Source organism: Ornithorhynchus anatinus, chromosome 18 (assembly GCF_004115215.2).
Source record: "Ornithorhynchus anatinus isolate Pmale09 chromosome 18, mOrnAna1.pri.v4, whole genome shotgun sequence".
In the NCBI taxonomy this organism is placed as follows: domain Eukaryota; kingdom Metazoa; phylum Chordata; class Mammalia; order Monotremata; family Ornithorhynchidae; genus Ornithorhynchus; species Ornithorhynchus anatinus.
In genome coordinates, this window is record NC_041745.1 from 28,015,748 (window position 1) to 28,033,290 (window position 17,543).

At 40.8% G+C, this 17,543-nt stretch overlaps 1 protein-coding gene across 2 annotated transcripts in view; it reads right to left on the minus strand.

Moving 5' to 3' along the window:
* The window catches only part of EIF2AK3 (eukaryotic translation initiation factor 2 alpha kinase 3), a 53,687-nt gene that overhangs the window by 13,638 nt on the left and 22,506 nt on the right, over positions 1-17,543 (minus strand). The window contains exons 3-12 of one of the 2 annotated variants that reach the window (XM_029046491.2): positions 13,439-13,633; positions 12,385-12,515; positions 10,051-10,285; positions 9,594-9,756; positions 8,026-8,166; positions 7,215-7,337; positions 5,833-6,053; positions 4,878-4,993; positions 4,007-4,129; positions 1,901-2,050 (exon numbers count right to left, since the gene is read on the minus strand). In XM_029046491.2, coding sequence (XP_028902324.1) covers positions 1,901-2,050; positions 4,007-4,129; positions 4,878-4,993; positions 5,833-6,053; positions 7,215-7,337; positions 8,026-8,166; positions 9,594-9,756; positions 10,051-10,285; positions 12,385-12,515; positions 13,439-13,618 — 1,583 coding nt within the window. In that variant the 5' untranslated portion in view covers positions 13,619-13,633. The remainder of the gene's footprint in view (positions 1-1,900; positions 2,051-4,006; positions 4,130-4,877; positions 4,994-5,832; positions 6,054-7,214; positions 7,338-8,025; positions 8,167-9,593; positions 9,757-10,050; positions 10,286-12,384; positions 12,516-13,438; positions 13,634-17,543) is intronic. The other variant, XM_029046492.2, reaches the window with a different exon arrangement.

Consider the following 17,543-nt stretch of genomic DNA (forward strand, 5'->3'; position numbering starts at 1 on the left):
CATTCTTCTCTAGTATTGATCCTTAATAGCGTCTATCTCTCTCTATTGAAAAGCTAAGCATCACATTTCTATCTTTTTTTTGACTTTTCAACAAAGGGCAGAAAGTTCACTCCTTCCTTGTGGCTACTTAGACGGTTTCCACCCTAACACATACAGTCTTTGGACATTTCTCAAGACTGTTTAATATTTTAGTTCATGGGGATAGATTTATGCTGATTTTATTTTAACCTGAAGATTGTTTCTGGTCCCATGCTTCTGGAGACTAAGCTCCCTTAGGCAGGGATTGCATTTAAGTATTATACATTGTATTTTCCCAAGCACTTATTACATGCTCTGTACCCAGTAAGTGCTCAATACCATTGAATGATTAATCAGGGGCACAAAACATGCTGAAAGTTTGACTTTATATATTTAAACTCTGTTCCTTCCCCCTACCTGTAATTTACTTCAGTGTCTGACTCCCCCACTAGACTCCAAAATTCTTGAGAGCAGAGATTGCATCTAGCTATCACATTCTCCCAAATTCTAACTACAGTGTTCTGCCCAGAGTCTGCACTCAAAAACTACTGACTGGTCGGTAACTTCAGGAGGAACAAAAAGCAGCAGAAATGCCCAACAAATCAAACAATGGTATTTGAGTGCTCAATATGTGCAGAGTACTGTACTACACATTTGGAAAAATACATCAGAGTTGGTAGACAACGTTCCTTGTGCACCAAGAGCTTAGAGACAAAAAAAGCAAAGACTGATTATAATTTTCAGGTAAATATTCCATTAATTAGTGCATGAGTAACAACAAATGCTGCCAGCTAAAGGAAGCGGATCCAGAGGCAGTACATTCTCATTACTTAAAATAGCTGTGGTATTTATTTAGTAGGTACTATGAGCTAGAACACTGTTAAGTTCTGGGGTACAGACAAGGTAATTGGACCAATCTCAAATATAATTTTCCTCTTGACCCCAACTTTTCATAATCTCCCTTTTTGTTTTTGTTTTTAATTACTCCCTAAGCACTTAAACACTCACCCCAATCCCACAGCACTTACATGCATATCTTTATACTTGGCTGCATCCCAAATTTGTAATTTATTTTAATGTCTGTCTCCTCCACTGGACTGTAAGCTCCTTGAGGGCAGGGTCTGTGTCTAGTTACTTTATTGTATTATACCAAGGGTTTATAACACTGCTCAGCACACAGTAAATTGTTCATTAAATATCATTTGTAGTTTTCCCTTTCTTCATCCTAAAGGTAAAATGTGGCATAGAGTGAATACACTACTGAAGCTAGCAAAAACTCACAAACTTCCCACAGCTTGTAATTTCAAATTCCAAAGAGAATTTTAAGTTCCCAAAAGGCAGGCAGAGAGGCAGGCTGTAACTTGTAAAAAGAAATGCCTTGAACATTTTCCAAATAAAATTGGGGGGAGGGTCAAATTTAAGGAAAAGAAATTCATATCCTCAAAAAAACCCCAAAAACGAATTAGCTTAGGCCTAATATGATCATTTTATTAATAATAATAATAATAATAATGTTGGTATTTGTTAAGCACTTACTATGTGCAGAGCACTGTTCTAAGCACTGGATGAGATACAGGGTAATCAGGTTGTCCCAGGTGAGGCTCACAGTTAATCCCCATTTTACAGATGAGGTAACTGAGGCACAGAGAAGTTAAGTGACTTGCCCACAGTCACACAGCTGACAAGTGGCAGAGCCGGGATTCAAACCCATGACCCCTGACTCCCAAGCCCGGGCTCTTTCCACTGAGCCACGCGTTTGCCCCCTAAAAGTACACCAGCCAGTGACCCTTCAAACAGCCCAACTTTAAGGCAATCCAAGCCAGCTCCTTAGAAGAGAACTTCAATTCCCCTCTCCTTCCATTAACAAGATAGTAGAAATTACCTTTCATCTTTCAGCCACAGTTCATCCATCTTTTCCTGCCATTTTTCAGGTGGTGCTTCCAGCCAGGCATTGAAATATCTCACAATTCCTGGATGCTCAAGCTTAGCTAAAGCTTTAACTTCTCGCATCACCTTCTCACGGGCCAAATCCCTGGATTTAAAAACATAAAGCGTTAAGATGTCTATTTTTGAAAAACATTCTTGAGCAATGAAACTTTGTGCAATTCAGAGCTCCCATTTCGAACCACCTCCTCCAAATCAGACTATATACACAGGTTTAGTGGAATGCTCTAGGCTCTCTCCCAAATTACAAGTGGTAAGGAAAACCAAAACATCTCTCTCTTCCCCTCCACCACCCCCCAAAAAGAATTTTCATCCAGTTTCACTTCTCAATAAGAGAAAGCAATCAGGAAGGAGGTAGATACTGGGAGATATTGATATCTAAACCAAACTCCTCAGTTCCCTCAGCTGTAAAATGGGGATTAATTCTACGAGCTCCATGGGGATAGGGACTGTGTCCAACCTGATTAGCTTGTAACTACCCTAGCGCTTTGTCCAGTGTCTGGCACATAGTGCTTAACAAATGCCATTAAAAAAAATAAAAATATTTAAACAGCAATTATATAAATGTGCCTTTAAGAGCCACTCAATTGTAGAATCATGAAGTAAACATCAACTCCACAAAGGTAGTTTCAACACCTAAAAGTTTCTGCATAACCAAAAGGGAAGACATCTGCTCCACAAAATTCATTCTCAAACCAACAGTCTTCTGGTCCCATGTTTACAGGTCTGGGTAAATATGTGGGGTAAAACAGAGAACTCTAAATATTTGGGGTTGGGGAGGAAGGTGATAGAGTGACCCTTCACTCATCTCTATTTAGCCTAGATGATTAAACAAGTCTCATTCATTCAATAGTATTTATTGAGCACTTACTATGTGCAGAGCACTGTACTAAGCGCTTGGAATGTACAAATTGGTAACAGATAGAGACAGTCCCTGCCCTTTGACGGGCTTAAAGTCTAGTCGGGGGAGACAGACAGACAAGAACAAAGGCAATAAATAGAATCAAGGGGAAGAACATCTCATTAAAACAACAGCAAATAAATAGAATCTTGTTGACCTGCCTACTTCTGCCCTACATAGATTTTCAGAGGTAGCGTCTCCCATCCGTCACTAAAGGGAGTGCTGGGTCCACTACAGTTCATTTCTGGACAGGAAGAGAGCAACTTCACCTGACCACTACGACTGGAAGGGGAGAACATAAAGAAGAGCTCGAGCCGAGCAGCTAAGCAAAAGGAGAAATGAAGTTGGAAAGGTGGAAGAAACAAAGCAGATTAATAGGCAAGAAGAAAGGAAATTCAAGGACACAAAGTTTCCACTTCAGTCAGGGCCTAAGAAATTATTTTAAGCCCTTGAACTTGTGGACTCTGGTTAGGTTGATCCTTGGTAAATCACTGCCCTGGGAACAGCAACCTGAATTCCACAGTCCCCAGGCAAGCAAGTATCGAAATTATTGATTATTTACTGTGTGCACAGCACTGTACTAAGAGCTTGGGAGAGTATGACATAATACAACAGACACTCTCCCTGCCCACAGCGAGCTTACAGTCTAGTCTACTTTGTCTTTACAAACATGAAAACTAGTTCTTAGGGGTTTACCCTGTGGAAACTTCACCTGGTGGTGGAAATCCATGAAAACCCCCTAAATTTGGTGAAGCAGGGAAGGAAGAGGAGATTCATGGGTGGAGGCAGTCCCTTGTCTCCCCACAGACTGCCCCTGCCTGGAACAAACTGCCTTGAAGGGCAATCTGCCATGCTCTCATTCCAAATGTGATACTGATTCAATTACCTTAGGAAATTAGGAAATAAAGTGATGCCTTTTTCCTCCTTTAAGACAAGATGGTTTTCTGGCACCCATATCCCTTAAAAGAAACTTTTAGAAAAGAGGCTCTTCTCCTTAATAGCATTTAGCACCCAATGGGTTTGCAAGGATAACAGCTAGCTCGAAAGGTGACCATGAAAATCTAGTCTGATAAATTTATTTGGCACTGATTTGTAATAGCTTAGGTTGATTTTCCACAACTCTCCAAAGCCACCATGCATCACCTATTGGGGAGACGGATCCTCTTGATGGCATAATTGCAGTCATCTACTTTGTTTCTGGCTTCGAAGACCACTCCGAATCCTCCACGGCCCATACACTGTATTGGTTCAAAATCTGTTAGGTATCTAAAATAGAAAGTTGCCAGACATTTAAATAAATTGTTAATGTCTCATTTAGATCAAGTGGCCTCTCATTATTACCCCTTTCCCATCAGGAAGTACTGCAGATTGTCCAAAAGGATCTGCTTTCAAATTTAGCAGAACTTTAGGCTTTGGGTGGGTTAAATAATTAAAGACACCCAAAAGTGAAGGAGAAAATTGGGACCACCTTCGTTAGGTTACTGGGGGTAAGACGGAAACAGATTGGGCAGGGGAACGCAGCCATTCAATAGCTGTTCATCTCACTGCACTACTTGCTTCTCCTCAGCCTTGAAAAGCAAGAGGCCAGGATAATGCCCAAACCGGATACTTAGCTAAATCCCACAGAATGACTCCTAATTAAACATGTACTTCACTGGCCTTTTTTGCCCCCAAAACATTAGCGGACAGCATCCTACTTTTTCTTACTGCTTTCTCCATGTTCTAAAAAGGGATTTCTCTCAGCCATGTGGCTGTTTTCATTTCCTGTGCACAGAAATAGGTGAAGTATGTACCAGTAAGGTCTACTTGAGGCCACCCACACCAACCAAAAGTCTTCCCTCCCATTTAACACAATAATCAACATAAAATGAATCCATATAAATGTGACTCCGGATAGCTCCCCAAACCCACATAAGCTTTGTTTCACAAGACAAATTCTGTCTTTCCATATCTTTTCAAATACAAGTTTCCTATGTAAAAGATATTTGCCAAAAAGTCCAAGACTGGCTCTTACCTTGATACATATCCAGAGGTCTTAATGTCACTCCAGCTACTGTCGCTTATTTCACCACTTATGGAATCATATTTATTATCAGTCTGACACTGGGTTTCAGATTCTTTCCGCTGCTGCTAGGGATTACAAAACAATCAATCAATTCTACCTAGCGAGTGCTTACTGTGTACTAAGTGCTTGGGAGAAAAACCACAGGTCCTTAGTTCAAGAAAGCCCAGATGAAACTAGCTGATACTCTTGGACTATAAAAAAGTATACAGCAGTAAAGCTACATCTGTAGAAAAGCTTATATTTTTCCTTTGATTACTACTATAGAAACCCTACATGGGTTTCTACTGCTCACAGAGGCCTATCAGTTATTGGAAGATAGTCAAAGATCACACTCTGAATCTATTTCCTTTCCTCACACCACTTCATTTGTGCTTAATTTCTCAATCTTGCCTTTTTTGGATGAGAAACTTCTTCCAGGAGAACAAGACCTAGCTTCCTGCTTCTACAGTCTCAATTGCAGCGTGGCTTAGAGGAAAGATCACGGGCTTGGGAGTCAGAGGTCATGAGTTCTAATCCCAATTCCGCCACTTGTCAGCTGTGTGACTTTGGGCACGTTACTTAACTTCTCTGTGCCTCAGTTACCTCATCTGTAAAATGGGGAGTAAGACTGTGAGCCCCACATGGGACAACCTGATAACCATTTATCTATCCCAGTGCTTAGAACATTGCTTGGTACATAGCGCTTAAAAATACAATATTATTATTATTATTATATTCTATTAGTACATATTAAAGGTAAAGGCTTCTAACAGTATAAAAATCAGAATTTTGTTTGGGCTTTGATAGTCTCTACAAGCTAACAAGACACGTGCATCTGCATTTAAAAGATTGTAGAAGAGTTGTTTTTTCTGCTACAATTTACTTTTCAACAGGTCAACCCTTTTTTTTTGTGAGATGTACTTACCCTGTGAGGATTAGGATGGAAGAGTCGGCGCACGATCAAAGTCGTTGCTATGATGCAAAACAGAATGGTGCCCGCTATTTCCTTCCACCAGTGTAGCAGGAGGACAGGATCTTTTTTACGCACATTCTTGTTGTAGTTCATGTTGTCAAAAAACCTAACTGTGATCTGTGTGCTCCGCTTGCTCCTCTCCCTCTTGTAGTATGGTAAATAATAACCGTTGTCTTTAAAAACAGAAATTCTTCATAAGTTTGTTTATAAAGATCAAGATGCAAGGACAGGCCTATTTCAGAGTTAAATATCAACTTCCCCCCTCCTCCCATGACCTCTGCCCTCAAATGTCCTTCTCCTTTCAGACCCCTTATTCTAGTGCTAGTCCGTATATTCTCGTTACAAATTTCAGACCTGCCTGAATTACTGGGCCCGGTTCTTATTTTAAAAGAACCCGATAAAGCTTGCTTTTATTCTACCTGCTTCTCTGTGTCTCTTATTTTCTTCCATTCTTTCTTGTACACGAATCAACTGAATGATTGAAATTAATTTCTCTTCTTCCCTTTGATTCCTGTAGTTCTTCTTTTACCTGACCTCAGTGAGGAACTTACTATGGTCCTTATCTACATGGCAAGGTTTAAAGGGTATCTTCTCTTAAACCAAAGGAGCCCCTCCTTAATCCACATCTTTTCCTAACTTGTATTTCTCTGTTGCTTGAGGGTTTTTTCCGCTACAGTTCAACCACTTCATGGAGCTTTCATTCATTCATTCCTTCAATAGTATTTCTTGAGAGCTTACTATGTGCAGGGCACTGTACTAAGCGCTTGGAATGTATAATTTGGCAACAGATAGAGACAATCCCTACTCATACACCACCTCCCAAAACAAAATTTCTCTGGAGTCTTCTAGTTCATTTGGATCTTCAACCATCACTGTGTTTTGCCAAAAAACCTTGAGCTTGCTCTTTCTTTTAAGCTCTTGGCAAAGATGGACTGAGTTTTTATTAGAGATTTCAAGAGTTTTTTCCTCTTACTTTATCCCTACTTGCAACCTCCACCCCCCCGATCTTCATGTCCAGATATTTTCTTCAACTAATCCCCTTTTCAGAATGGTGAGTTTTCCTGACTAAATCTCCAAATCTCTATGCTCCTTGACCTCTGTACCGGGTTCCCAGCTCTTAAGCATATAAAATTCAAACTGCTTCACCCAACACAGACTTCATGAAGCCACAAGAAATTTCTGCTTTTTAGTCTGGTGCCCCCATCGTCCTCAATTTCTGAATAGGTCCATACCTATTATAACTAAAATATTTATTTATACTAATGTCTTATTTCATTTCTAGAGGAAATTTCTGAGGAATTTTCATTCCATTAACTCTACACAAGAATACTCACCATATGGATACTGCAAAATTGAGAGGGCACCATTGCTGTACTCTTCATGAGAAAACTTGTCATTGCTAAGACATTTGTCAAATTCGTCAGAGCCCACCAAAACAGGAGTCCTAGAAGGAGAATCTTCAGATGGAAGAAAAAATGTTTAATCCAGATCTTAATAAGCCCCTCATATTTATATACCTTACTTATTTTGAGGTAGTATAATGCTCTGCACATGGTATGTGCTCAATACCATTGATTGACAGATATCAGACTGAACATTCTATTATAGTAGTTAAGGGAACATAGCTAATTATTACATACCTATTATTACATTTTTTGAACCATCATTCCCAAATCAAAACAAAAAAACACTTTTTATTTTTGCAGTGTGGCTCAGTAGATAGAGCAAAGGCCTCAGACTCCGAGGGACCTAGGTTCCTGACCCAATTGTGCCACTTGCCTACTGCATGACCTCAGGCAAATCACTTAATTTCTCCCCGCCTCAGTTCCCTCATCTGTAAAATGGGGATTAAGACTGTGAGCCCTGTGTGGGACAGGGACTGTTGACCAACCTGATTATCTTGTATTTACCCTGCACTAAGAGCAGTGCCTGGCACATAGTAAGTGCTTAACAAATACCACGATTATTATTATTAATCTCATACTGACACTCCAAAGAAGTATTTCTATTAAATGAAGTCCTGAAGTACTATGTCCAGAGATGGTTTGAAATTTACAATTTACAACAGCAAAGTAGATGATCACCACAGAGCCACAGGAGCCTAAACTGTTTAGAATGTCATTCAAACATCTGGATTGTACTTACGAATTAAAGGTTTCCACTTGATGGTGGGCAAAGGAATGATGGCATTTTCATTATTGATAGATTCCAAAGCCTTCGGGTTGGTGGGAAATTTTTCAGAAATCCTGACTGATGACTGCAGGTACAGCTGGCCTCTGTACATTCCTGAAGAACAAACCGATTAATCAATCAATCAGTGGTATCTGAATGTTTACTGTGTGCAGAGCACTGTAATAAGTGCTTGGGAGAGTACAATACAACAGAGTTGGTGGACGCGATCCCCGCCCATAAAATAGGACAAATGCTTAGAAATGTGTTCCTAAACTAACCTTTTAAATGCAATTCCTTCAGAGTACGATTAATTTTCAGCCATTTCTTCTTGTTCCATCTTTCTGAATCCTCTTCAAAGACACACCACTGTCTGCAGAACAGTGGGTGGCTGGGTTCATGGACAGGTGCACTAAACTGAGCAATGTGCCTATTTGCAGGATGGGAAGAGTACCTTCATTCATTCGTTCATTCATCTAATTGTATTTATTGAGCGCTAACTGTGCACAGAGCACTGTACTAAGCGCTTGGAGAGTACAGTTTGGCTGTTGTTAAGAGAGACACTCCCTGCCCACAACGGGCTCACAGTCTAGAAGTGGGGAAGACATACATCAAAACAAGTAACTAGGCATCAGAGGCATTAATATAAATAGAATTATAGATAATATACACATCATTAAAAAAATAAATAGAATTGTCACTAAGGGTGAACAGGACAGACGTGCATAGGGTCCTACAGGGCACCTACAACGATGGCGTGGTGTTCAGGGCTGAAGTGGCCCGCCAGGATACTAAGAAAATTCTGAGAAGCTCGAGTGCGAATGGATCCATCTGGACAATCAGACCTCTAGACTGAACGTTTGTAGTGGGCAGGGAACGTGTCTACTAACTCTGTTCATTCACTCATTCATTCAATCGCATTTATTGAGCATTTACTGTGGGCAAAACTCTGTACTAAGCGCTTGGGAGAGTACAATATAACTATAAAACAGACATACTCCCTGCCCACAACGAGCTCACAGTCTAGAAGGGGAGACAGATATTGATACACATTAATATAGCAGAGCTATACCCAGGGGGCTGCTAAATTCCCTATTCAGAGGCCGTGATTCTGGCTGCCTCTGGCACGCACTGACAGCTTTCTCTACATATACGATGAGCTTGAATGGGAAATGACACTGTGAGCTGCTATTACCATCAAAGCTAGAGTTCTGTGCGCAGCCACATTTATTCTCTCTGTCCAGGTGTAAATTTTAGGGCAAATCGTAAGCTAGGAAATGTGTGTTGGGGTTGGGGAAGCGGGGAGGCAAAATAGGCTCTCCTCTCCTCCAGTCCAGGAATACATATTCCTCAGAGCACAGAGAAGAGTAGAGCTCATCATCAACATCGCAGCATCGTTTCTACTTTACCAACTGGAAAATTGGACGTGAATGAATATAGTTCTCAGAAGTGCTACACGTACAACTGAACTGACATGAGAATCGGTGAGAAGAGAAGCAGTCTCCAGGCCAGCTACCCATTAGGCCGAGAGCAGGCTCCCTCACCTAAATAGACACTAGACTCCGTGGCTCCTCTGGCGGCTTCCACGATGTCCTCTTCATCCTCTAGGATTCCGCTGTCCGACGTGTAACTGGTGTCATCGAAAAGACTGATCGGAATGACCTTCCCATCTTTAACCAGCCAGGCAGAAGCAATCGGCGTGCAAAACTGAAACAAAAAAAAACGAACGGTAGCCTTAATGCTTACAATCCAAGTGTTGCTCTTAATAAGACCACCCCATGGAGATCCATTCCCGAATTAATGGTCCTTTTTGAGCACTTATTATGTGCAGGACACTGTACTAAGCACTTGAGAATGAAATTACGAAATACTGCCTCGATTTACAGAGCGGTACTAGGGATCAGATTTTCTTGGTGGCATTTCAGGAATACATGTTATATTATCTAAACATTAAAAGAATGATCTATTAAAATTCTCAACGTAATACGTCCTCTCTAGTACCTGGTATTCCCACTCCAGATGACCTCCCTTCTTATTAAAAGCCATAATCTTCCAGTCGGCAACTGAGACCTTTATCACTGTGTCCTTCATGACGGCTTCTTGTTCTTCCACGTCGGAAATTATGGTGGACTCTTCTCTGTTTACACCGGATTTAAAATTACTTTCAAGAAATCCAACTCGGGTTTCCACATCTGGTACGTATCGCAGCTCAAAGTGGCCGACGCTGAAATTCCACCTTAAATAGAGAGGCACGAGTTTAAAGAATCACATTTAAATGACCTACGCAAAACAAAGCCACAAATCATACGTCTGTCCACCTGTACATTTAAAGAACTGCGTAATGAAACTTCTGGGATCAACCAAAAAATTCTGTAATTCAGTTTTCACTAGAGGGCGCATGAATACTTCTTCTGTTTGCCCAGAGACCGACTCCACTGTCACCATGTTCTTTTCCCCAATTTTTACTTTCCCCGGCTTTATCCACCCCCCGCATCCTTCAGTATTCCCTTAGAACACTGCCCAGTGCTTAAGACAGCACCTGGCACATTGTAAGCGCTTAACAAATACCATCATCATTCCCTTACATTGAAGACGTGGCCTAGTGGAAAAAGTAGAGGCATGAGAACCGGAAGACCTGGGTTCTAAGGACCCGGCTCTGCCTCTTGCCTGTTATGTGACCTATCACTCACCTCTCTGTGCCTCAGTTTCCCCAGCTGCAAAATGGAGATTCAATGCCCTCCTACTTAGACTGAGCCCCATGTGGGACAAGGACTGTGCTCAGTCTGATTAACTTAGAACAGTGCTTGTCGCATAATAAGCACTTAACAAATACCTTTTTTTTTTAAAGGCAGATTGAAAGTGTTTTAACTCCAGATGATTCTGTATCAGGGTGGTCTATCCTGTGTTTCTTTTTAAGTATACCACTGACTCCGGTGCCGTTTATCAGAAGCCAGCTCAAACTGACTTTCATGACAAAGATGAGGTTTTGCTTTCATCGGGTTATAAATCCAGAAAGGCACGGAACAGGATCAGTGCTTCAGTAAAGACTTGAAACTGAATACATTGACAGAGTACCGCTTTTCCACTTGGATAAGGAGTGGAAGAGGGATAAGCAACTAATTCTTTTCAGACAAAAGATGGTTAATAGAAACCATTATTATCTTCTCTTTAAAGTCTTAAGTTGTCTCCATTTTAAGAGCTTTTCCTTGATCAGGTAACTTAAAACTGCACTGAGTCATAAGTCATTTCCTGAAGAGGATCATCAGGAAAAAGAATGCCACTAAAAGGTTCTCTTTGCCAGCCATGAAAACGTCTAAAACCAACACTACTCATGCCCATACCCTCATTACAAACAATACATCGTAATTACAATTTTGTTGCCTTTGTAGAAAATGAATGCTGCATAAGAGTACGTGATATCTGAAATCACGTTAGCTAGTTATGGGCAGGGAACGTGACTGCTAATTCTGTTGTATTGTACTCTCCCAAGGGCTTAGTACGATGCTCTGTACATAGTAAGTGCTCAATACAATTGATTGACATTTCTATTGTCCAGCTAATTTAAGGCCGAAATGCATTGAGATGGTTTAAAAATTACACAATTGGTTAAAACCAGGGGTAAAACAAAGGCATGCTAAAATCACTGGGAAACCCTAAAACAGTAAAAGTGCTGGTTGTTATTCAGAAACACATGATAAAAGAAAATATATTTCATCTAAATTCCACGTATAGCAATGTCAAATGAGAATGCCTCCTAAGCAGAAACTGACAAATATTCTCAAGTTGAAAATGAATGTTTCACTGTTTGCTTTAAAACCTTTTCCTGATATAAGAAAGGCTATCATTTGCATAATGAGTGAGCCTTGAAAATTTTAAGAATAGATAAGTATAGGGTCAATCGTATTTACTGAGCGCTTACTGTGTGTAAATCACTGTACTAAGCACTTGGGACAGTATAATATAACAAATTAACTGACACATTCCCTGCCCACAACGAGCTTACAGTCTAGAGGGTAGGCAAGGTCTGATTTAAATGGCTTTGGGTTGTAATTGAATTTCCGGGAGGCCTCTTCTTGGCTATCAGTATTTGGGGCTCTGACAAGGGACTAAAGAGAAACATGACAACCAAAGCTTTAAGGTCCCCGAAAAATTTGAGACCATTTCTACCAGCATGGAACTTTTCATTGAAGTTTTAGAGATCACTCTAAGTAAATTAGCACACTAAATCTAAGGAATCCAATCTTCAAGATGAAAAAACAACAACTTTGGTCCTTCAGTGAAGTTCTAAATAAGTGAAAAAAGCATACAAGTCATCGACTTTAACTGAACATTTACTTCTCATTGCCGCTGCGGGGTCCAACAGCTCTGACAGTCTTTTGTGTTCGATGAAGGAGGAGAATATCTTCCTGTTCTATTTCATCATCATCCCAACGGCGACAACCCATCGCTGAACAAATATAACGCACCTGAGGAGCGAAAAAACCCACCATTGATATATTGACGTTCAAAGGAGATAAAGAATCCAAGAAATAATATTTTACCCTCAGTTTTAGAGGTAATAAAGGAAAGAGAAATTTAGGAAGCATCACAAGGCAAGGGCTTCCTTCCAGCAAGCTGGTTCAATTAGATTTCTGGTTCCTAAGGGAAGTAGAAGCTCTATTCCCCAAGTTACTTAAAACCATGTAAAGTACCGGAAAAACACATCACATGTGACTCATTCTACTAAAGCCCCCAAGGAACAGATTGATTTTTTAGTGCTTTTGCTCTTTTAATTTATACGATTATAAGTGGAAAATAGGGGCTGGACCAGATGACCTCTTAACTCTGACCTCATTATTTCCTTTCTAAATGAGTAAGACAAATAATTTCAACTTATTACAGTGGAAGTTTAGTATTGAAAAATACTTCTCCCATATTCAATAAAGGGTAAAAGACTCTCCACAGATCCTCAGTTGAAGCCATCAGAAAATAAAATATCCAAACAGGGACCAACAAAGTTGGATCATCTCCATTTCTGCTTCCTGTTTTACCGGAGGGGGAAAACAGGGATTTGGGGCAGGGAATGGGAGACTTGGAGTAATTATGCTACCGAACTACTGTTCTCCAAAACTGTAATGTGGCTCAGAACCTAAAAAGGAATTCAATAGGACCCAGAATCACAAGGGTAAAATACAATTCACCCATTCAGTTTTAACCTAAATCCAATCATAGCACATTAAGTGTCCAAACTGCCTGTTAAGAAGGAAGAGAGAAAGAAAGAAAGGTATTTTTTGTATATCTTGTTTAGCCAATGACCTAATGTTCTGTGTCTGTGGACTTCCTTCCAAACTCCTCTTTCCATCTGCTTATTTCTCTAACCCCAAAAGACAGATTCCACGGCTTTACTTACCTTGCCACTATATGCACTTAAGCCATAGGTAGTAAGAGACTTTCCTCCAACCAAAACAACATCATCTCCAAATTTGTAAGATGACTCAAGCAGAGATTCAACCGTAAAAGGAACCGCTTCCATGCTCTCCCGATCTCGATCCCACTGGAAGAGGTCTCCATCCAAGGAAGGAATGATCATTTTATTCCCAAACACCTAAAAATGTAAATCGTTTTCGATAAGCATATGGGTTTAAAAAAACCTCTTGAGGGTCACCTTGTTATGAACAAAAGCATATTTAGGGGCATCAGGAATAATGGTTTAAGAATTTCAAACATTAATGAAAGTTAAAAATTACAGATGCCACAAGTAAAACCAAACAAGTTAAGGGTTAATATTTTAATTAAAAATTTATGAAGTTTAATGACTGGGTTTAAGGAGTGAGTCTGCTTTCTTTAGCTGCTGATTTCGACACAAATTTTGTTACCATCTACACTCTTAGTCACAGGTAAGCTATTCAAATGAAAGGAAAATAATATGCAAGTACTGTCCCTGCTCAATTCGCATGTTAAGAACTTGTGTTTTTACATAAAATTTGGTCTGAAATCCATCACTACTATCCTTAAAAGTTGTCTGCTGTGTGGCTTTGGGCAAGTCACTTCACTTCTCTGTGCTTCAGTTCTCTCATCTGTAAAATGGGGATTAAGACTGTGAACCTCATGTGGGACAAGGACTGTCTCCAACTCAATTTACTTGTTTCCTCCCCAGGGCTTAGTACAGTGCCTGGCATATTGTAAGCGCTTAAGTACCACAATTATTATTATATAATTTCAATCGCACTTATTGGGGTACATACTGTGTGCAGAGCACTGAACTAAGCACTTGGGAAAGTACAAAAGAGTTGGTAAACGCACTCCCTATTCGTGACGAGAATTCATTTACAAAAGCACACACACTCTCAGAAGAAGTTGCAGCGGTCTGTTCTACTCCTTCACTGGGCTTGTCGAAATTTTCTTAACTGGGGCAATTCTGTCTGCCCAAAAATGTTCAAGTACCAAGAGAAAAGTCACTAAAAGTTCTTCGTTAGCATGACCTAGTGGAAAGATGATGGGACTGGGAGGCAGGAGACCTGGGTTGTAAACCCTGGCTCTTCCACCGCCTGCTGTGCGACCTTGGGCAAGCCACTTAACTTCTCTGTGCCTCAGTTTCCTTATCTGTTAAATGGGGTTATAATACCTGTTCTCCTGTCCCACTTAGAATGTGAACACCATATGGGAAAGGGGCTGTGTCTGATTTGATTGTACTGTGTCTACTCCAGCACATAGTAAGTACAGTCTTGGCACATAGCACTTAAACACCACATTAGTAATATTTCTTAGTTTTTCCCAATTTAAAGGGGGAAAACATTAATTTTACTGACATTTGCTTTGTGTTTCTAAATTAGGAAAAACTCCAAAACAAGACTTCATCAATAAACTGAAAGCCTCACGAATCTACCAATCTATTACATCTAGCCATTCGAGAGATAGCAGACTGGGGATAATTGATGCAGACAACGGTAACTCCACTTTACCCTCATAATCTGCAATTATTAAGGGGAAAATGTGGTTTTGGCAGACATCTTCATAACAGAATTAACACTTGTGGGAAACGGGATAGCAATCTCTGGTCCGTGGGACACTCATGATCAATTCATACTTAAATGCTTAAAATGTATTAGGTGTCAGTAAAAAAACCCAGCCCTGTCCTTCCAGAAATGTAAGCTGTTCTGCCTGAGAACAAGGACTGTGCCGCTAATGAAGTAACCAGCAAAGAGGAAGGGAAAGTGAAAAAGCTACAACAAGGCAGAGCACTGGACTGACTTGCCTTCTTGAAGTTTTGCCTAGAAACCACTGCCACTAGATGACCTCAAATGGCTTAATGTTGCGGGGAGGAGTGGCGTGGCCCAGTGGATGGAGCCTGGACCTCGGAGTCAGAAAGGCCTGGGTTCTAATCCCAGATCTGCCAACTGTTGGCTGTGTGACCTTGAGCAAGTCACTTCACTTCTCTGTGTCTCAGTTATCCCAACTGTAAAATGGGGATTAAGACTATGAGCCCCATGTGTGACGTGCACTGCGTTCAACATGATTAGTTTGTACCTACCCCGGCACTTGGTAAAGTACGGTACATATTACGCACTTAAGTACCACAAAAAAAGGTCCTAAAATAATTTTGCCCAAATCAAAAATGCTTTGTACTTTCACAGTGCCTTTAGTTTGAAAATCACAAAAGATATTCCAAATGTAATCCTCAACTCAGCAGGGGTGTTGGCAAGGCATTACGCCAGACTTCCAAATAAAAAGTGACACCAGCCACTCTGGAACCAACCCAGATTTTAGGTGTGTGGTGGGAGCCAAGCTGAAGGTCTTGGCCACACATGGCATGAACCCTGGGTCAGGACACACCCTCAGAGCCCTGGTGTATCTTGTAGAGATGTGTACCAGGCAAAGTCTACCTATTTTGTGGTAAAAAAACCCTAAGTGATTAAAAATGAAATCGCAACTTGGCAAAGCTGAGAGAGAAATTCCTTCACAGTCCTCTCCAACCACATATTCCTTAATTCAAATACACAGGCTAAGCCTTTTAGAAAATTCACATCAGCAATTGGAAAAAAACCCAAATCTTAAATGAAAATTCAAAAAGGGGGTTTCCAGATGACATTCTGCTACTCTGCATGAAAACATACTAATATGACATTCCTAATCCAATCAAATGGGCATATTAAAATAAGAATACCATCCTGCTGTCATCTGACGATACAAAAAGATCTTCTAAGGTCACATACTTCTTTGAGCAACTCCAACTCTTAAAGCAAATTCTCTGTAAAACTGACAATCGTAGATAATTTGAGTTCCTGTCCCATTACACCTCAGCCTGCACACTCTGCTTTTTGCTCCTGTAATGCCAATCTACTCACTATGCCTTGCTCTCATCTCTCTCACCCACCCTCTCTCCTGCCTGCCACACCTACCCCCTTCAAATCCAGACTAATACTCTTTCCATCTACAAAGTCCTATGTTTCCTCCAGGAAGCCTTCCCTATTCTCTACCACCTCTCCCTATTCCCACCCCCTAGTGTGTCACCTATGCCCTTCAGACCTCAGTCCCTGAGCACTTAGATACTTCACCCTGCCACTAACCCCACAGCACTTACGTACATTTTTCAGCTTCACTGTTTCTCCTACTGGTCCTGTACTTTCACATCTGTCATCCCGTTAGATTGTGGTATTTGTTAAATGCCTACTATGTGCCAGACACTGTACTATGTACTGGGGTAGACATGAACTAATCAGATTGGACACAATCCCTGTCCCACATAGGGCTCATAATCTTAATCCCCATTTTACAGATGAGGTAACTGTGGCACAGAGAAGTGAAGCGACTTGTCCAAGGTCACACAGCAGACAAGTAGCAGAGGTGGAATTAGAACCCATGACCTTCTTTCAGGCCCATGCTCTATTACACCATTCTGCTTCTCACTACACCATGCTGCTTCTCTGTAATTTAAGGGCGATGATTGTGTCTAATACCTATCATACTCTTTCAAGCATTCAGCACATTGCTCTGCACAGAGTAAGAGCTCAGTAAATGTCACTGATGGATGTGATTGAGTTTGCCAACTGACTTCCCAATCATCCTTAGTAAAGTGTTCATCCTTTATTAAGTGTTTACTGTATGCACAGCTCTATACTGAGCGCTTGGGAGAGTACAACAGAGTCGGTAGAAACATTCCTAGCCCACAACGAACTTACAATCTAGAGGGAGACAGACATGAATACAAATAATTCATAGAATGCAATTTATAGATATATACATTCCCCCCCTCAATTTCTCAAACCTATCACCTTGCAGTAATCCCTAACACTTCCATGTCAACCTTCATATTCACCCTGTTGCTAAATCCTCTCTGTTTTTTCCTCCACAACATTTCTAGAATCCCCTCTCTTCCTCTCTATCCGAAAAGCCACCACGCTGATCCAGGCGCTTGTCATATCCCAGCTTGAACTACTGCAGCAGCCTCCTCCCTAACCTCTCTGCCTTCGGCCTCTCCAGTGCACTCTTCACTTTTCTGTCCTGTTCATTTTTCT